The following is a 21,383-nucleotide window of genomic DNA, read 5'->3' on the forward strand; positions in this document are numbered from 1 at the left end:
CCAACAAGGAACTTGCCATGCGAGTGTTTGCCGAGAAGAGGGGGCTGGCTGAAAAGCTGGCTCGCAGCTTCAGTAAGTTTGAGGCCCCTGTCGTCGCTGCTAGGCTGCTGTGGCATCAAACGAAAATAATGATGCTTTCCTCGCGTGAAGTGAATGAATACTGCATGTTTTTGCCCTTTCATCGTACTCTCTCCGAGTTCCATTTTTGATAGGTAAGTGGGCGATCTCGTGCTTTTTCGGTTAAGCACTACTACCGTTTAGTATGTACTTTTTCCAAGCTCTGGCCAACTACGGTTTAATGAGGTTTCACTGTATGTGAAATACACCTGTAGGTAGGACATGACATTATATCATGCTAAGGATGACAGACCAGAGAAAGCCAGCTACCAATGTAATAATATACACAAATTCTCAACCCTAGAGGTGATGTGTTTTTCAGGTACTCACTGAAGCTCTTCATTCTTCCTCTCTACATGACTGGTTACTGAGCGCAGAAGCCGGGCTTTCTCTTCACTGTGGAAAAAAAAAAGTACATACAATCATAATTAACAACATCATATCAACAACCTTCTCAGTGCTTGTGCGACGGCATAGTAGGTAGAAAGTCAGTTGGTTCAAGTTAAGACATATGCATGGTGTCCTACATCTAAAACATCCAACATAAATTTTGCAGGCATCAACAGACTACTACAACCTTTACACAAAGATTTTCTTGGATATGGATTTAACACCGAATGTATCGGATGACACAAATGATGTTATAGGTGGCTTGTTACCCTTTGTGCGCTTGTAGTCAGCTGCTGGAAAACACATTCTACACAAAGGCCTGATGTGTTCAAGGAATATGAAAGTGCTAGAGAAAAAGCCAAGCAGCATGTCTGCCATCATGCGCGGCTCCGTGCCTGACAATTTCAAAACTGCGTAAAATATGTTGCCATTAACTGCACATCACCATATAACTTTATGCCCTATTCCTTTAGTAAGTCAAGGTCTGCCAAAGGCAACCTCTTATACAGCGTCACTTTTAAATGGTATCTTCGACTGGTCGCCTCCATCCCTCGAAGCAGAGCTGGGCAGATCCAGCGTTCCCCAAACTCACAGGTAGAGGACAAGTGCGCAAGCCGAACGTGTGACTCGCTCTCAGAGGAGAAAATGGCAGATGCGAAACCACGTGACTACTGCCAATATTCAATGTTTCGCCGATCCAAAGCTCCCGATGCTGCCGGGAAAACTGGTGGACGCGCCTTGGTACGAGCATTCGTCGAGACACCAGCATGCAGAGGCCTAGGTTATGGTATACTGTCGCCAACAGCAGCGACGCTGTGCTGTGATGATGTTGCGGCAAATGCTTCAATCTCGATGACTGCTCCGACAACAGGGCTCGGAGCAGTGCTCGAAGATGGAGGAGAGCGATCGAGAAAAACCAGCCGAAGACAACGCCACTCGCGAGAGCTCTCAGAAACGACCAGCCGAAGATGCCAAAAGTGTAAGAGAGCCAGAAAATCCCTTCAAATAAAGCTACCAATCAGACAGTGAAATTTTGTTGGGCAGGTGTAAGAAAATTAAACCATGTACACACAGCAAAGCCAAGAGCCCAATTTATGCTCTCTTGAAATATGTGCTACGAGAGCTTATATCATTTGAAAAGAGTCATGCTATGTTATATAAAATGGACAGAATTACACATACTACAGGGCCTCACAGCAGTGCAATACGAGGTGTGACACAAAAGAAACGAGACTAAGTGTGTAGCTTGAACAAAGAGTGGAGTTGGCTACAACTGTTTTGCTGACATCATCCCACACACCTCCTCTTTTCATGCGGCCAGTTTCGAGGGAACCACTCACGCCAGTTGGAAGTGCTGCGTCATTGAGTGAACACGTGCAACTACATTCTGCCGGCAAAATGTCTGATGTAAACACCGAACAGCGAATCAACATCAAGTTACTTGTGAAACTTACGAAATCAGCCACGGAAACATTTTAGATGTTAACCAAGGCTTCTGGAGATGAAACTTTGTCTTGTGCACGTGTGTTTGAATGGCATATCGTGTTCACTTGCATAATGATCGCACTTTTTTGTCAGAAAATATTGACGCAAATTCAGGGGTGCAATCATTACGCAAGTTAAATTTCCTGCGAAAAGAAACAAAAATTTCTTTTTTGTCCCGCGTTTGCTGCGGGATGCGGGTGCGGGACACCGAAACAAAAGTGTCGGCTGGCGGAGCAAGCCGAACGCGATTTCTTTTTCTTCTCCATGTACATTACGTGCATTGAAACAGTTTCTTCCGTATCAGTAATGAATAAGACCGCTAATATCGGCAAGTTTGCGGCAAAAACGTAGCCATGTCCACTTTGAGGGGGCAGAAACAGATGGGCGCGCTTAGCTACCAGTGACATGGAAACACATGGCGGGCATGCTGCGGAAACTGCGGCATCTGTCTTCACTACTATCCTAATACCGCATGTTTCCGCTAACGGTGGGCGAATATCTTAGCTGTGTTACAAGTGTTGGCGTATGAATAAGGTACACTTTTAACATATCAGTGTAAACGTGGCTACTATCATTGCCGGTCGCGATTTGTTGCGTGCCCACGAGTGCAAATGAGAAGAGATGAAAGGCGCCTTTTTTTGTTGTTGTTTACCACAACCATTATAAAGCCCGCACATAATAAAGGCAAGTTTGGTTGTAGCTCTTTTTGTCATGGAAGTGCGGAAAGTGATGAAAGTAATGAAATGAGGCATCTACTTAAGAATGTTTGGTGCGTGCAGACCGCTTGGTTTGTCTTGAAGAGTCGTTCGCGTAGCATTTGACAGATGGTAAGCGCAATCATTATTAGTTAGACTTGGCACACGACATACCGCTGCGGCAAGTTCGGGGTGCAATCATTAGACGGAAAATAAAAAAAATCTCTTTTTGATGACAAAATTCAGGGGTGCAATTATTACGCGAGTGCGATCATTATGCGAGTAAATACGGTAAGCGGTTTTCAGGGGGAAGGGACAGTGTGGAAGATGATGAACGTGCTGGGCACACAAGCTCAGCGATTAGAGACCAAAACATTGCCAAAGTTCGTGATGTGATCCGTGGTGACTGAAGATTAAGTGTTCGTGCAGTGGCGGAGTTGGTTAACTTGGATAGGGAAGCTGTTCGATGCATTTTAACAGATGAATTACACGTGAGGAAGATTTGTGCGAAGGTTGTTCCAAAAGTTGTCAGATGACCAAAAACAGAGCCGTAAAGACGTGTGTGTGGACATGTTTTAACGCACTGCAAACAAGCCAAGTTTGTTGGAATCTGTTGTAACATGTGATGAGACATGGATTTTTACCTATGACCCAGAAAGTAAGCGCCAGTCAATGCAGTGGAAGTCTCCAGGGTCCCCAAGACCAAAAAAAAGCATGCATGTCAAAATCAAAATTCAAGGCAATGTTAATTGTCTTCTTCGACATTAATGGAATTGTAATGATTGAGTGGGTTCCCAGTGGTAAGACTGTTAATCAACACTACTACATTGAAGTACTAAAAAGACTTCGTGAAAAAATGTGAAAAAAAAAGTTCACAGTTGTGGAGCGTTGAATGGCTGTTGCACCAGGACAATGCACCCACTCACATGGCCCTGTCTGTCAAGCAGTTTCTGACCAGCAAAAACATTACTGTGATGGGGCATCCTCCTTAGTCACCTGATTTGGCTCCACGCGACTTTTTTTTATTTCCTAAAGTTAAATCTTGCTTAAAGGGAACCCATTTTACCTCAGTTGAAGAGGTGCAGGCAAAAACAAAGAATCTCCTAAAGGGCCTTCCAAAAACCTCATTCCAGAACTGTTACCAGCAATGGCAGCACCGAATGCGGAAGTGTGTGAATGCTGAAGGGGACTAGTTTCAAGGTGATAATGTCACAGAGAACCGATTCTGTAAGTACCGTATAGTGCGGAATATAGGTCGAGGTTTTTTCCAAAAAATATTACTAAAAGTTCACCCCTCGACTTACATACTGGCCCTTGGCACAACATGAATAGTCGTCTGGCAACATGTAGGAGCGTAGACCTTTCGGCATCTGCATCGTTATCGCCTCCTTGGTGACCGACGCGACCCAACTCGCGGGCGCCGCACGGTTCTTTATTCTATGGCGCGGTGCACCCGGAGCTCGAAGACAGGGTGGCGGATTTCGTCCACAAGCATCGTGCCAGATCTTTGCCAGTGACAGCAGAACTCATCCGCATCAAAGCTATTGAGATCGCCCGAGAATCCGAACTGCCCAAGGAACAATTCAAGGGCTCCATTTATTGGGTTCGTTGCTTCATGCGACGCAAGGGATTCGCACTTTGACGGCGCACATCAATCTGCCAGAAGCTGCCAGAGGCATACGAGGACAAGCTGGTCAAATTCCAGCGCTATGTTATCTGTCTCCGGCAGCAGCATGGCTACATGTTGGGACAGATTGGCAACACTGATGAAACGCCGGTGTGGTTCGACATGCCGTCGCTCACCACAGCATGCGAACGCGGCGCAAAAGAAGTCAAGCTTCTTTCTACAGGGAACGAGCATTCACGCTTCATGGTGATGCTCGCGTGTACTGCAGACGGCAGAAAGCTGCCCCCATACATAATATTCAAGAGGAAGACACTGCCGAAAGAGGCTTTCCCGCGTGATGTCGTTCGCGTGAATGAAAAGGGCTATATGGACGAGGCCCTCATGCTCAATTGGATTAAGACCATCTGGAATCTGCGACCCGGCGCACTCCTGTGGTGTCCGAGCATGCTCGTCTTGGATGCCTTTAGCGGGCACTTGACCGCAGGTGTGAAGCAGGCACTCCGCGATGGGAGGACGGAACTCGCCGTCATTCCGGGAGGCATGACGTCAACACTTCAGCCACTGGACGTCGTGCTCAACAAGCCCTTTAAAGACCATGTCCGTGAACAACATAATCAGTGGATGGCCGGCGACAACCCGATGACCACAACCGGCCGGCTGTGCAGGCCGCCTCTCGCTACTGTGGTCACATGGGTGTCGCAAGCTTCCAAAAGCTCGCTGCCCGACGATATGGTGGTGCAGGCATTCAAGAAGTGTTGCATTAGCATCTCCTTGGACGGCACCGAGGATGGCATGTTGTGGGACGCAGCCACTGAAAAGCAGTCGTCTTCGGACAAGAGTTCAGACAGCTCAAACGAATGAGCAGGTGACGAGCCTGGCGGCACCACTAAATAAAACAATGTTTTGCACCTTATCATTTTTATGTTGACTTCTTTGCTTCACGGTAAGGGGGTCGACCTATATTCCGCCTCAACCTATATTCCTCATTACAGTCGCCGACCGTTTATTCGGACCTCACGGGGACTGCGAAAATGTCCGAATAAACAGGTGTCTGAAAAATCGGATTAAGAAAAAAAAAATTTAAATCCTTTATTTCCACGCACTTATTCGGGCTCGGCACTAGGCTTGAAAGTAGGGGTGTGCGAATATTCGAAATTTCGAATACAAATCGAATATTTTCCTTATTTGAAGCGTATTCGATTCGAGAAATGCATATTCGTAAGTTCCCGAATATTCGAGGACGGCTGAATAATGGTCGAAACGGCGAATATTCGGACAGACTGTGAATAATTTAGCAATTAACGAATTATATGCTTGCTCCACATTCTCCTAAAAACATGTTTATTCACTGAGAGCCTCACATGATCCGCTCATTATCTGTATGCTCTGCATCAAGATGGCAAGTTGGGTCAGTTTGTTGGGATTCATAGTACGGTTCGTTACAGCGCAACACAAAACAGGGACAAGAGAAGGTGCAAAACGATGACACAGCGTTACTGCACTGTCATCTTAAGTGCTGTAACGAACCTTACTATGAATGTGTACGCTCTGTTCCAGTCTATCTGCCTCAGGCCCGTGAGACATGATCAGTTTCAATTTTTTTTTACCAAGCTTTATTCCAGGGCTCTTTCATAACAATATATGATGTACTTTCGGGCTTTGTAAGTATGCGCAATAAAATATGCACCTAGAAAATTTTACCTGGACAAATGCTGTCACAGTGCATAGAGAGCCCTTACTTTCTGAACATGTTGAGCAGTCAATTTTCCTTCGTGATAATCTGTAACAAGCGTTTACCTGACAGAGCATTACCGGACATTACCTGAGTACATTACCTATAAATAGTGCCTCTTTAACCTGAAGCAGCCTCGTAACATGCAATATTATTTTTAAAAGGGTAATAAAGCTATTGTTACCTCGTTTTGCAATTTTTTAATACTACACATTTATTCAATATTCGATTCGATATTCGAAGACAGTTTTTCTCCTTATTCGTATTCGATTCGTATTCGAAAATTTCAATATTCGCACACTCCTACTTGAAAGAAATCGTGAATGCGCCGTTGCACGCTGTTCCGTTTACGCACAATCAGATAAGCCTGAATCTCGGAGAGGGTCGTACGGTCACTATTAGCGGCTGAAAGCACAGTCACTGCTTGTGAACGCTCCGCATGCGACGGCAGCGTAGCACATGGTGCGTCATCTTCCGACTCAGAGTCATCGTCCGGCGGTACCTGACGAATGATCTTGCCGTCATAGAGTTCTGCGCATGTCAATACAGCGGTGTCAGCACCTATGAAACTGTCAATTGAGACGGTGTCCGGAATCGCAATGCAACCACTGCGCAGGTCTCGGCAGAACATTTTCCGCATCAGTAGGGAGCACATCGAAAGGCGACAAGTCTTAGGCCTCCCGGCACCCGCTTGCCGGCATTCCCCAGCACAGTCTGCGCGGGCACTGTCGGCGCCATTAGACCCTTGACGCAATGTTTACATATGCCGCGTTGGATCACCGAAACCTCGACAAAGCACACAAAGCAAACACCCCCGTGCCGACACCAGTCGCACAAACGAAAAACGCGGCCTGCTCGCAGCGTCTTGCGCGAAGAAACAATTCAGCTGCTGGATTCTCTTGACATGGCTTACTAAGCTGAAACCGGAACTGCTGCAGAGCCACTCTATCTAACCAGGCAGAAACGATGATGATGAGCGGGGATTTCCAGTAGCGCCACTTCGTGGGGCAGCAAGGAAGCTCCGTTCAAAATAAAAATGGCGTTCAGCAAGTCGAACCATGCACCGGTCAGAGTCGGTGCATGGTGCTCTCGACCGAGTTGGCTCAAGGAGTGTCCGAAAAATCAGATGAGAGGTTGCAAGGTGTCCGAACTTTCGGCAGTTGTTATACATTATGGTCTATGGGGAGAATGGCGGTGCCGCAAAGCTGACCGAATAATCGGGCATGTCCGAATTTTTGAAGTCCGGAAAATCGGTCGGCGACTGTATACGGTACAATAATTTACAAGTCTCGTTTTTTTGTCACACCTCGTAGTACCACCTCTTTTTCAAACCCTGTGCGGCTTTAACACCTAAGATGGGAAGCAATGACAAACAGCACATATAGTAGTAGTAAACTTCATCAGAGAAATGATAATTTGGTGCTGTAATCAGTTGAATAGACAGCCATATTGTGCATAGCAAAGGGGGTGGGGAAAGGAAGTTGACTGTGTTTGGCTCACTGGAAGAGATACAATGGAAGAAAACAGTGCTGAAGATAGATCACATTTACTAAGAGAGAGAAGGTCCTCATTGCTACACTTCTGAATGCAATACAGGAATTTAAAGATGCAGTGAAAGACGCATTAGTGCATGCAATGGTTCAGCCCATGCAGAAGAATCAAAACAAGTTAGCAAGTGAGGCTTAGCAACATGTAGTAATCACGACACAGCTGTATGCAATCAACAGAAACACTAGTAATGCAGGCTTATTTAAAGGGACACTAAAGGTAAATACTAAGTCAAGGTGGACTGTTTAAATACCATTCCAGAAACCTCACAACGCTTGTTTCGTGCCAAGAAAAGTTGTAGTTTATGAGAAAATTGCATCTTAAGAGTCCAAATACCTTTTTCGAAATTTAAGTCTCCCACCACCCAACCGGGGGAGTGGCGACATTGCATACACCATCACCGCCCTTTGCTGAGGTCGGTGAGTAAAACGGTGCCTGACAGACGCGGGTACAGCTTTTAGCCTAAACACAAATGCACAACCACGGAGAAACTCGGCCAAGACAGAGCGGTAGATTAACAGCTGCAGCTGCAAATCTATGTATGGACCATTCGGGCATCCCGCAACATCACATGGAAGTTGAATTCTCTAGTACTTGAGATTTGTGCGAATTTTGCAAGTCAGCAAAACCAGCGCAGCACTACGTGATAAAGAAACTACTGAAATGCTAAAGCACGGGTGGTGCAGAGCAAAAATGAAACCTTTCTACTGCCTGTGTCGTTGTCAAGGGTAATCTCAATGTGTTCTTTTTTCTGAAAATGAAATAGAACTGGACAAGTAGCATTTTATTTCGTTTTATAATGCAATACAAGGATGTTTTTGTGATGAGTGGTTGAGTACTAGTGACAGAATTTAACAGAGAAGTGCTTTCGTCATCAGGCAAGCACTTGAATGTCCCGGGTGGGGGGTCTCTAATCATGTTCTGCATTTACCTGAATTTCTCTTTATTAAGGTTCCGTTTGCGATAATATTGACGCCTTAGAGATTCTCATGCACTGACCTATCACTTTAGCTTGACTTAATATTTGCCTTTAGTGTCCCTTTAAGCATAGTCACCTGTATATAGAAGATGCTTCATGGGCTTCCATTGGAACCAGCCTTGCGAAAATGTCAGGACCACTGATTTCTGGATCCGTAGGGCTGAATGAAATGCCTTTGACAAGGTTAGCTCCTTTAACTTCTGGCAAGGACTCCACGGGTGGTACTCTTTCATGGTAGACAAACTCATTCTCCTTCTTCGCAGCTTTGAATCTGGAACAGTAAAAGCTTGTAGAAGACTGCTACATTTACTGCATCAGATGCACACGTACAACTTCTTCCACTTGAAGTCCAGTAAAGAGGCACTGAACTTTTTTACCGTCTTTCTAAATGTAGATTACAACTTCATACAAAAATATGTTTATGACGGAGCAGTATGTTTATGACGTATGTTATGACAATATGTTTATGACGGAGCAGTACTGGGCTTAAGCAAAATTATTTTCTATTATTTAACCAAAGCCAAAAAAACTTGACTGAAACCTGAGGCTTCGTAGTCAATCACCACAGCTGTTAACAACCTCTTCTTGATGAGCACAAAGATAGTGGACTTTGCTGACCTAAAACTTGATGAACATTGAGTAAATATGAACCGATGAAGGGCTTGAAGAGCTACCTATTTTACTTAATTCAAAAAGTGCTGCAAAGCCTGAAATGACTGATGAAATGGCACCAAGCTTGAAGAGAGTGACAGATGCAGTAGGATATACAGCACCTGTAATGCCATACATGGTGCCATTTCACCATTTCACCATTTTTTTTACATATGACTACACATTGTTCAAATGTCTAGAGTCCCATATATAGCCTTTGTTTACCAGCTGCTCATTGACAAACTGCAGCTAGTTGCCGTAGTAACCAGCAATACATGTGGCGACTTGTGGAAGAATATCAAAACACCTGTTGTATCCTAACCTATTATATGACTAGTGCTAGCCTGCTGCCAGCATAGTTTTTTGGCATTGCTTGTTTGTCAATGTGATGATGCTTGTGAATGATAACCAGCCTATGTGATGTCCACTGCAGGACAAAGGCCTCTCCAAGTGACCTTCAATTACCCCTGTCTTATGTCAGCTGACTCCATCCTGTGCCTGCTGATTTCCTAAATTCATCCCACCACTGCTGTCCCCTGCTGTGTTCCCCTTCCCTTGGTACCCATTAGTGCAATGATTATTTGTTCTATGTATTACATGGCCTGCACAACTACATTTATTCCTCTTACTCTTGCTAAACCACTACATTTCTTCATCTTAATCTCGATAAACAGTGCCAGGCATGGTTTGTCTTAGATTACAGAACGCCATTATCCGTTTCTGGTATGTTAGGCAAACTCGGACTGGATCTGCTCCACATGCGTCATAAAATCGCCAGGCTCGTCCAACTTTTTCACTTGATGTTCCATAACCAAATAGGTTTGGCTAATGCCACATATATTTCTCATGCTGTACACATATCATCCCATACATTTCATTCCGAAGTAGGACAATCATACTTTACCCTCACAAAGCTTTTACAGAAATCATCCTTTCCACTTACGAGTGAAGAGTTTAATCATATACTTGAAAGTGTTGTTGAATGCACATGTACATTTTTTTTTTTAAACTGTTGCAGCCAGATCTCATGTAACCCTCTCCTGTTTGGGCAGCACTGCTGCCTGCAGTACTGTGCAAATAAATAAATAAACAAACAAACTAAAATACTAGCTACCCTTGTTTGCTAATTCACACTGCTTTCCTTCTACTTCTGATATAATGCCTATCATTTTTTGTTGCATCACTTTTTGTGCAGTCTTTAGCTTCTTCTCACTTTGTTAGCCTCCAAGTTTTCTGCCCCATAAGTTACCACAAGTATAATGCAATGATTGTACACTTCTCATTTCATGTATAGTGGTAAGCTGCCGGTAATGACTTGGTAATGCCAGCCTTAAATGCCTTGACCAATCTTTAGTCTTCTGTAAGCCTCTTTCTTGTGATACAGCTCCCTTGTGAGCAACTGGCCTAGATATATATACTCTTGCACAGATTTTAGAAGCTGAGTGCCAATCACAAATCCCTGTTCTCTCAACAGGCTAGTGAACGTTGCCTTGGTGTTCAGCATATTAATTTTCAAACTGACTCTAAGACTTTCACGTCTAAGGTCCTCAATCCTTTGTTGCTAGTCGCCTCCATCATTGTTCGACAGGACAATGTCATGCTTGCGATTAGTTGTAAATTTGAACAAAAAAATATTTTGAGCTATACTGAAAGTGGCACAACCAGCTGCAGCTTTACCAACATCTGTTGGTAAACCAACACAAAGGATTCAAATCACGCAAACACATGACAAATTAAGAGTGCAACAGACCAAAGTACGCCCTGTGGCGAGTCCTCATACAAGAGTGACAAAGTGGAGGCCTCGCAGGTCAGCAGTACACAATGAACTTGATAGACAGCTTGCACACCTAGTGACATTTATACACCTAGCTCATTAAGTACACAACACTCTTACTCTACTGCTCCACTGCTCACATCTAAAATAGTGGCTGAACATACTTCAGTCCATTGACGTATGGTCTTGAAAGCATGAGAGTTCTGCACATGATGTATGCATAAAGGCAGCATACTGTTCATTCAAAGGGTTCATCCAGCTCTATGCACCTTTACTCTCTCTCTGTGTGCACATACATTGTTGTAGTAATTTTACCATGTTAAAGGGCCCCTCACCAGTTTTCAACATTGCAAACAAGTATGGCACATAGATCACAAGGTGCGATTATGTCTGCAAAGAATGTTTGTTGCCAAAAAAAGCAGGAAAAAAAAAAGCCTTAGTGCACTCTTCTTCCTTGAGGAACCGTTTACCCTGCTATTAGCAGTGGCATAAAAAGCAGTTTTCTCTGCATCGCACATGCTACTTACGGCACACAAATAGCCAGCAGTAACAAGAACTCTGAAATTTTCATTAAACACAGAGATCTCATAACTGACACCAGATATGTGAATATATTATCACAAACAGAAAAATAGTGAGGAGGGCAAAAAAAAAAGGACAATTTTGTAAAAGGAATAGACTTTTGCTAATCAGACTATGGATAATTCAATCCCTATCGAAGGCTCCAACCAGTGCCCATACATTTCTATTGACGAAAACTTTATTTCAACCATGAAATTGGCTCTCACCAGATAATTCCAACTTAATTGGTCAGTATGAATGCGTTTGACCCCAATAGTGACCTAAATTGTAATCCTAACAGCTGCAGTGTCTGTACTGGTGGCACTAGCAGACAGTGAATGCATAGAATACACACATCATCTCCCTCAAAAGAAAAGAAAGGACTTATTTTTGGCCTGCCCTAGGAACATATTCAAGTGAAAGCGGTAGCTCACAATGAATAATTACAGCATGTGTTGATTATAATGCCCACCTTTTTTTAAAGAGAACTGCTTCTGAGCCTAGTTGGTATTTGCTGAAAGACATAACTGCCACCATGAGGGCACACACAAAAAGGGAGACGTATTGACGATGACTCGGGTGGCACTTCCAAGTGATTTATTTAGGGTGCAGACTCATGAATAAATAGACAAAAACGTGATGTGCAGGTTAATCGCAATACTTGAAGACAACCAGCGGTCAAACAATCTCATCTCCAACATTTTTGTGTGCATCCTATTTGCAGCAAATATGTTTTTCAACATCTTTCTTTTCTTAAGAAAATTAATCCAAAAATAGCTTGGGTGGTGCAATTGGTTATGAAACTAAAACTTCGTGCACGGTATTTCCAATAGCCTACCATCAGAGCCAGCCTAGCCAGTGTCAACACTACTGTCACCGCAAGATGGCAACAGAAGTTCCTGCACAGCATGGCAATGATGTGCCATTTCCAGCATCTGATTATAAAAGTACACAGCAATCCACTGATCAAAAGTGCTGGGGATCTCAAAAAGTTGAAGGAAAGACCAGGTGGTTTTCGTGAGCATTCTGTAGCATTTACGTTAATATTATTTGGCTCAGGTGCTCTGACAGCATTGACAAGCAACTAAGCAGGCCATTCATTTAGCAATGTCCTAGGAAAAAAAAGAAAGAGAAATGCTTCACAAGTAATCATAACAGTCAACTGACTTTCAAAATTGCTAACAAAATTGAGCAAGAAAATGTTTATCACGTTCACTCTTGATTGTTCTATTTTTTTTTTATCACTTCAGACAGAAAAATCCTACCGAAGCAGGCAATTCAAAATTCCTTACTTTCCACCGATTACATCCATTGCAAATGAAAGTGTTTCTCCGAGATTTTCCTCTTCCAGGCCCTAGTCAGAAAATGAGCAACTGTGTAAGTCAAAAGTAACAAGGAACAACAACTAGTATTGGTCGAATGGCTTGCCTTCGCAATCGAAGTTGCCTCGTTGAGATGCTGTACAGCAAGCTGGTACCAGGCCTGGCGCTCACCCATTTTCTGAGCCTCTTCAGCTTGGTTGCCCATGTGCAGGCATGAGACACTTGAGTAGTATGCCATCTTGAAGTCCAAGATCTTCTTCCAAAGCTAGAAAATTGAAATGACAGCCATTAAACAATAGCCTTTTCAAGGTGCCTTGCATGCTAATCCTTCAACATGCTGGCACAATGCAAAGCAGCGCCATTACACCAGCCTGATTAAAGTTATCGGGACTAATTCTATCACGTATGTAGCACAACAAACTGAATGCAAACCTTATAGCCAGGAAGATTGTGGCTTAAGTGCAATTATTGTAGTAAAAAAACTTGCATTATCAAGGTATGTTGTAATAAACATTTCCTGTGTTTCCAATGTTGTTGCATAGCATTATCAGCATTCCTCTTCTGCATAGCCTCAACACACACATATACTCAAGCAAAGGTGCCTGTATATCCCATTTTTTGTGTACTGTCTACAGCTACAGAACATTTCACAAGCACTGTCAGTGTATAACTCTGCTAATGCAGCAGTAGTCTTTTCCCTATCAACGTACCTTCATCAATTTCGTGCCAACAATCTCTTGTATGGAGCCGGAGTCAGAACTTGCCGAGCCAGCAAGAAGAAGTGACACAGCCGCACGGAAGTACTCAACTACTTGAGCGGCGACTTTGGCAGTGATGGAAGACTTGCGACGGTCCAACATTGACTTCTCCAGAATGCATTCCTGAGCCTGGCCCTAATGGACAAGCACAACTGTGCATCACAATGATGTCAAAGGGAACATCATCATCATCAGCCTGGTTACGTCCACTGCAGGGCAGTGGTCTCTCCCATACTTCTCCAACAACCCCGGTCATGTACTAATTGTGGCCATGTTGTCCCTGCAAACTTCTTAATCTCATCCGCCCACCTAACTTTCTGCCGCCCCCTGCTACGCTTTCCTTCCCTTGGAATCCAGTCCGTAACCCTTAATGACCATCAGTTATCTTCCCTCCTCATTACATGTCCTGCCCATGCCCATTTCTTTTTCTTGATTTCAACTAAGATATCATTAACTCGCGTTTGTTCCCTCACCCAATCTGCTCTTTTCTTATCCCTTAATGTTACACCTATCATTCTTTCCATAGCTCATTGCGTCGTCCTCAATTTAAGTAGAACCCTTTTCGTAAGCCTCCAGGTTTCTGCCCCGTACGTGAGTACTGGTAAGACACAGCTGTTATATACTTTTCTCTTGAGAGATAATGGCAACCTGCTGTTCATGATCTGAGAATGCATGCCAAATGCACCCCAGCCCATTCTTATTCTTCTGATTATTTAAGTTTCATGATCTGGACCCGCAGTCACTACCTGTTCTAAGTAGATGTATTCCCTTACCACTTCCAGTGCCTCGCTACCCATCGTAAACTGCTGTTCTCTTCCGAGACTGTTAAGCATTACTTTAGTTTTCTGCAGATTAATTTTTAGACCCACCTTTGCCTTTCTAGGTCAGTGAGCATGCATTGCAGTTGGTCCCCTGAGTTACTAAGCAAGGCAATATCATCAGCGAATCTCAAGTTACTAAGGTATTCTCCATTACCTCTTATCCCCAATTCTTCCCAATCCAGGTCTCTGAATAACTCCTATAAACACGCTGTGAATAGCATTGGAGAGATCGTATCTCCCTGCCTGACGCCTTTCTTTATTGGGATTTTGTTGCTTTCTTTATGGAGGACTACGGTGGCTGTGGAGCCGCTATAGATATCTTTCAGTATTTTTACATACGGCTCGTCTACACCCTGATTCCGTAATGCCTCCATGACTGCTGAGGTTTCGACTGAATCAAACGCTTTTTTGTAATCAATGAAAGCTATATATAAGGGTTGATTATATTCTGCACATTCCTCTATCACCTGATTGATAGTGTGAATATGGTCTTCGTTGAGTAGCCTTTACGGAATCCTGCCTGGTCCTTTGGTTGGGAACAAGATGGACCCAATTTCATAAAAGAGATGCTAGTTAGTATTAATGCGATGACGTTTCAGCTGTGAAAATTTCAACTTCGCACGACTACTCCCATTTAACTATGTTAAAGAATAACCAAGCAGAGGAATTGGCAACCTGCGTTGTGCTTAGCCAAGCAATAAGTCATGCAGCCTGTTCTCTGTTGCACAAATGCGTGTGCATGTCTTAAAGTGGATGCTGCACAAGAAATATGGGCACCCAGTGCCATTTCATGCACTTGATAAGAAAAAAAATGTATATATTGTCAGCAGAGTGGCTTGGCTACAAGTTTGTACCTCTTAGAAGAAGGCTGATAAGTGGGAAGAGCAAAATAGTGGTGTGTTTGTGAGGTCGCTTGCTGGGGTTGTCCTGAATAAACCGGTTGAAAGTCCTGCCCTCATGGAGTCGACTCCTTGTTGCCTCTTGAATGTGTCTTATTGATGCATTTTTTAAAAAGTAATGTCTAGAGCACATTCTTGAAAACATTTTTTAGGGTGATTCAGATTCTTCTTGTTCTAATAAAGCTACTTCTGATACATACTACACCTCTGATAAGGAAGTGCACCAATCACATCAGCTTTACACAAATACAGAACAGACAAGATCAAAATTTATCTGAAGCTTCAATCAGATGAAGTGCTAATTTTTGGTCTGCACTTAACACAATAAGGAGGTTACCCACCAAGAAAATGTTAACGAAGAACAGCAAAAGGTCATGGGACATGTCGCTGCCCTTGGGCTGGGGGAAAAGGTCTTTCACTTGGCTCAAAGCCCAAGCAGCACACTGAAAGTGAGTGCAGGCTATCTTCATGCCCTGAAAACAATAAACAAAAAATAAGAAAGATGCCAGGACCAATACTGAACTCGGTGAGCTCCTGCACAGAGCCACCATACCTCTGAGCTGCTCCGATTCTCGAGGGCCCCCAGCTTGGAATGTAAAGCCCCAATGTTATAAAGGATGCTGGCTTGTTCATATTTGATGTCCATGATATTGAACACCATTCCCGAATAGATGTCAGTCCTGTATGGAAACTCTCGTTACATACTGCTACTTACAAGCCCCATTTACCAAAAAACAATAGCAGCAAACTGAATGCCATACTCAAATGTACATGCTTTTACAATACTTGCTTGCGGAGCAATTGGTGAAGCATATTGAAAGCTTTAGTGGGGTTTTGAGCCCCCCTCGGGCTTGGTGAAAAAGACACAGTCCGCGGATAGCATATGTTGCAGTGAAAATCTCAGTCAAATTTTGCAGTCATGCGCAGTGAGTGGAGCTCGCAAGCTGAGCGCAAAGTCACCTTTTTCTCAAATGTTGTCTTTTCAGCAGAAGCCGGCTCCTCACTCTTTTCTGGACGCTTTATTTCGTAATATGGCAGATTACCATATGCGGCTGCTAGCTGACCTCAATCAAGAAGGGTGTTTGGATCAGTGGACTTCTTCCTATTGTCACTGTGCATATTTATTAACGCAGTTTAATAAAGAGGCTGAAGTAAGTGAAAATCTGCTTTTGAATTTTCATAATTTCGTACTTCCGGATGAAGCTGACTATTGTCTGCTCACGCTAGGCCGCGACCGCTGGCGTAGGAATTAAACTTTGGTAATTCTGCTTATTGGTGTCATAGCCATTAAGTCTCGTTAATTTCAACTAGGCTCGAATCAAGCGGCACTTAAGGTCAGACCACACGCACGTTTGCCAGAACGTGCTCACTCCTGGTTAGACGCATCGGCAAACTTCGCTTCGTATTGAGCTATTGATAGTGCTTCAAAGTGTGCAAGTTAGCTGTGGCTACTATCCGTTGGTCAAGCTGGTGCAGGAAAAAGCCAGTCCGCATCATGTAACATGGCCAGATTGGACCACATGAGCATGAGTGTGCACTATAGCCCTGTCGTGCACAAAGCAAACGCTGTTCATATGCTCTACAGTTGCATGTAGCTGCAGTCTGCTACGTAGCATAGGTACCGTGGCCACCGCGGGGTGCCAGGACGAGTCTTCTGACTGAGCACACTATGGCTCGCTGAGGACAACCACTTTTGGCATGCTGTAGGCACCAAAATCGGAAGTGAGTGGCATCTACGTGAACAACTAAAATCAAATTTGAACTACGCGCCATGGTGACATTCAGTAGGCGGAGCACCGTGGATACGCCCTGCTCCACCGCCTTCGCGGTGCAAGTCATTGAAGAAGGAGCGGAAGCACCACATAGGGGACATTTCATTGCCAATAACTCCACTTTTGCTGAACACAGACAAGTACTTTTTTGTGGCAAAGTATTTCTGAAATAGTCGATTTTAACTTGAAACGCATTTCCCGACTTCGATAAAAAAGTGGTTCAGGGCCCCTTTAAGCAATGCAAAAAATACACAAAGGGGGACATATTGCTGAACTTGTCTCCTTCCTTAGCCTGTACCTGTACTACTACAAACTTCATACAGTTGCACACTGTGAATGGGTTAACAATGATAATTATTATGACACAGATGTTAGGCCATACAAGAAGCATGGAGTAAGAGCAAAATTACAAACCTAATTTACAGGCTTTGCACAACAGGTACACAAAACAATTCCTGAACCATGAAAACAATTGCATGAAGCCCACAGTTACACATAAACAGAATTTAGAAAAAAAAAAATGACCGTGTAAATGTCTACACAGTCCATAACTAAATAGCTGCCTTTCTTAGAACCTTCAATGAAAGAAACACACCACATGAATGGAACGCAGGCAGCTCCTTCATCAGTCATGGGAAATCGACTTTGGAGACAGAGCAGCTGTGAGTAGTACCGTTTAAGTACACTGCAGCCTGTGAAATCTCTGGAAACCTTGATGGCAGCCTGAAATCATACAAACAATCGTTTTCAGGACATGCTGTGGCTGATAGCACACAAGCAAGGCAACCTCACCATGCGCAAGGTTTCCAGTTCTCTAATCTCATTGCTGTAAGAGTCAGGGTCTTCAAGGTAATGCTCTGCAATGTACTGAAAAGGCAAGAAAATCATGTAAACACTACTTGGTCGAACCTGTCAGGTGTAGACTTGGTCCGTAGTCATGCTCCATTACATCAAAAAAGTGCAAATGTCATAATGAATACAAAACCTGCATGTAGCACATTAGAGGCATTACCTATAACTTATTAGGTACTTGTAATCACTTACATTACGGATAACTTCGTAACTCTTTTTCACAGCAGTGATGCATTACTAGCTACTTTACTTAGCCAATACTTTGTCATAAATGACAGCACACTTCCAAGCCTGTGAACTTTGTGCCAAACACTAATACTGATGGTGGGAACATCTCCTTCGTGGCAAAGCAATGCAATGAAGTTACAGAGAAACCTTCAGTATGAGCACACACTTTTATCAAAAAAGTTTTGTAAAGGCTACACAGGAAACAAAGCCAAACTCACTGAACAAGAACAATCAGACTTGGTGTTGCATAAAAAATGTGAATCATTAAATGTGGGGCTACCATGTAGAGTCATAATAAAAAGTTTGGAGACCAATGGCTTAATGATTTTTTTTTGTTATCAGCCTGTGCATGCTGGCTGAAGGCAAGTGCTACAGCCTACATGCACATCTTAAATTAATGCAATGTTCTGAAGCAGTGCCACATTGCAAAATTGGTTTAGAAAAAAATTTTCAATATTTTGTTGATGCCGTGTCTCCAAAAATTTTGATTATGAGTGAACACTGAGTATTCTGAGCCACAGTCATTGCAAAGAAATGTCAGAAAACCAAAGCCTAAAGCTTTCAAACCCGCAATTCATTAAATTCCTCGTCAATTATGATAAACACCAAATCAAGAAATCTCATCTAGTTAAATAAGGTGTCCATATATTTGTATAACTAAACAAATTATTTGAGAAATTAACACTAATTCAGAAGGTTACTCCTTCTAAAGTTTGCAGACCTATTGAGGCTTAAACTGCAGGCTAAAAATCAGTTACATTCCATTGCAGGTAGGAACTACAACTTTTTTTTTTATAATGCATACATGATTGATGAACACTGGCAAATGAAGCAGACAAAGAGGAACCATAATGTCTTAATACCTGCCTTAACAGCTTGTTCTTGGGCAACACTGTGAAGGCTACACAACAAGAGCACATTATCCTTTTACTACACAGCTGAACTCTGATGACATTAGTAGGTCAAAGTTTTAGCACAAAATATTAGCAACAAAAACTAATGTCATGACTATAAACAGCTTGCACAAGATTATCACTAGGAGGCAGTGCCTCACTATAGAATGCTTTCAACAAAAAATTAATCGCAACATCAGAAGTGTGAAACCACACCATGATAAAACAGGCAAGGACATTTAATGTGTTCAGCCTTCATTTGCACGTAAAGTGAAAACAAACTAATTCTGACACCATGGCAACTTAACTGCACTACTCTGCAGGGAGAGACATACACAATATTTTTCATCTTTTGTTTCTCTTCACTGACAAGAAAAGATGACCCCAAGTATATGCTTAAAGTGGACTTTAGTCTTAAACATAGTTATCAAGATTCCCTCAACCAGAGAAGTGATCTGTTGAAAGGCAATGTGCTGTTGCAGAACCACAGGGTTTGGAAGAACGGAATGTAGCCTTTACATGGTCAGTTTTCACACCCTTAAAGGGATACCCTTCTTTTTATTTCACAAGCAGAACAACCAGTTCAAACACTACTATATTATATAGCAGCAACATGCAAATCACTCTTAATATAACTAATCACAGCAACCATTTCTGGAAAAGTGTTACTACCGTGCAAGGAAGTATAGGCCAGGAGTAAGAATTGCACTTCAAAGCAAAAACTTATACTCATTCATCATGAAATATCACTGCTTTAGAATGAAAAAAAAAAATGCACGAATACCGTGCACAAGTGTTCACTTGTCAAGAGAGTCTTTCAACTTCAGGCATATGAAAACACGATCCCGATCAACTTGCTTGCTCAACATAAATAATCAGGGAACGTATAATGAAAAGTTGGATGAATGACTGAGACAGCATAGCACAGTGGCGTAAAGTAACAGGGAATCGTCCGTTTATAGTTCGGTGTAATTGATCTGAGCTACAACTGAAAACGTGATCAAATGAAATGTACGCGCACAATGTTCGGCTATCTAGTTCGAAAGTCGGCAAGGATTATGATATAACACTGCCCCAGGGGACAGAACAATTACAGCAAATAACCTGAAATGTCAGAAAGAACACGAGAAGAACGATCAAAACCTTTACGATGTTTGGTGCTCCCAACGGCGGCCAGCAAGCCTCTGAAGTAATTAGGGAACTGTATCATTTTATTCCCCATGCGTATTACTGTGTATCAACAAACCGTCAGGTATCAGCAACGATCACAAAACGCCGAGACAGCGTCACGTGAATCTCAATTGGTAACCACCGAAGGAACGACTTAAGAAGCGTCCTCTTTGCAAAGGTTGGCTCTCGAAATGGACAAATCTCGAAACACGATGGATAATCGCCGTTATTAACATCAGTGAACTGCCGCTCCCGGCAAAGAACAGCCATTAACTAGAGTAAAATTTTTGGACACCAACAATAACAAGTGCACGGAACAGGCGTTCGCGTTCTTTTTTGTGAAGATCACGGGCTCCGAACGATTTACGCAAGTAAAACGTCCACCAAACACGAGATCGTAAAGCATGCACTAACGCAGAAATATATTAACAACACGCATCATACGCCCGGGGAGCGCCTCGTGAAGTTGAGATCATCTATTCGTAAAGACGCGTAACCAAGCGCAATGTTTACTCGAGTTGGCCTCACAGTAAACAAGGCGCGAGAAGTAAGCGTCACAAGTTCAGCTGAAGTTATCAAAACGACGATGCATACCTTCTTTAGAGCTGGACCGAATTCAGCGTTCGATGGACTACTTTTTAGTTCACAGGAAAGCATCGGCAAACGAGGCGCCGACTCCATAGCTGTTTCGACGCACTGTCCGCCTCGAGAGCGGCGAAGGTGGCAATGGCCAATAAGTAGATGGCATAGAGTTGGCTAATGACTTCGTCTATGGATGCATAAAACATTCGATTTGCTTTGGATTGGCTTGGGAAACTGTTTATGCACACTTTACCACATTGTTTTCGCAATGTTCATTTAAAGCTACGTGAAATCGAATTACTCTTTTTCAACGTTGCTTAGCGCTAAAACCTGCCGAAACACTCAACTGCTGGCTTGAACCTTGCGCACGCACTGGTCAGCACATACGGTTGCACCCTTTGGGGTGTATATTTGTCCCACAACAATAATCGTCATCCGCCTTGCTTGCGTTTCCTTTCTTGAAAACTCGGCTCTCGCTACTTTCCTGTCGAGAAGCTGCGTCACGCTGATAACGCGCATGCCGTTCT

At 43.2% G+C, this 21,383-nt stretch overlaps 1 protein-coding gene across 2 annotated transcripts in view; it reads right to left on the reverse strand.

Annotated features, from left to right (window-relative positions):
* LOC135916095 (tyrosine-protein phosphatase non-receptor type 23-like) overlaps window positions 1-21,026 on the reverse strand; it is an 84,000-nt gene extending 62,974 nt beyond the window's left edge. For both annotated transcript variants that reach the window (XM_065449337.1, XM_065449329.1), the window contains exons 1-10: window positions 20,869-21,026; window positions 17,924-17,998; window positions 17,727-17,854; window positions 15,913-16,039; window positions 15,701-15,832; window positions 13,592-13,774; window positions 12,988-13,146; window positions 12,852-12,913; window positions 8,650-8,844; window positions 448-513 (exon numbers count right to left, since the gene is read on the reverse strand). In XM_065449337.1, coding sequence (XP_065305409.1) covers window positions 448-513; window positions 8,650-8,844; window positions 12,852-12,913; window positions 12,988-13,146; window positions 13,592-13,774; window positions 15,701-15,832; window positions 15,913-16,039; window positions 17,727-17,854; window positions 17,924-17,998; window positions 20,869-20,955 — 1,214 coding nt within the window. In that variant the 5' untranslated portion in view covers window positions 20,956-21,026. The remainder of the gene's footprint in view (window positions 1-447; window positions 514-8,649; window positions 8,845-12,851; window positions 12,914-12,987; window positions 13,147-13,591; window positions 13,775-15,700; window positions 15,833-15,912; window positions 16,040-17,726; window positions 17,855-17,923; window positions 17,999-20,868) is intronic.
* Window positions 21,027-21,383: the final 357 nt, after the last annotated feature.

Source organism: Dermacentor albipictus, chromosome 1 (genome assembly GCF_038994185.2).
Source record: "Dermacentor albipictus isolate Rhodes 1998 colony chromosome 1, USDA_Dalb.pri_finalv2, whole genome shotgun sequence".
In the NCBI taxonomy this organism is placed as follows: domain Eukaryota; kingdom Metazoa; phylum Arthropoda; class Arachnida; order Ixodida; family Ixodidae; genus Dermacentor; species Dermacentor albipictus.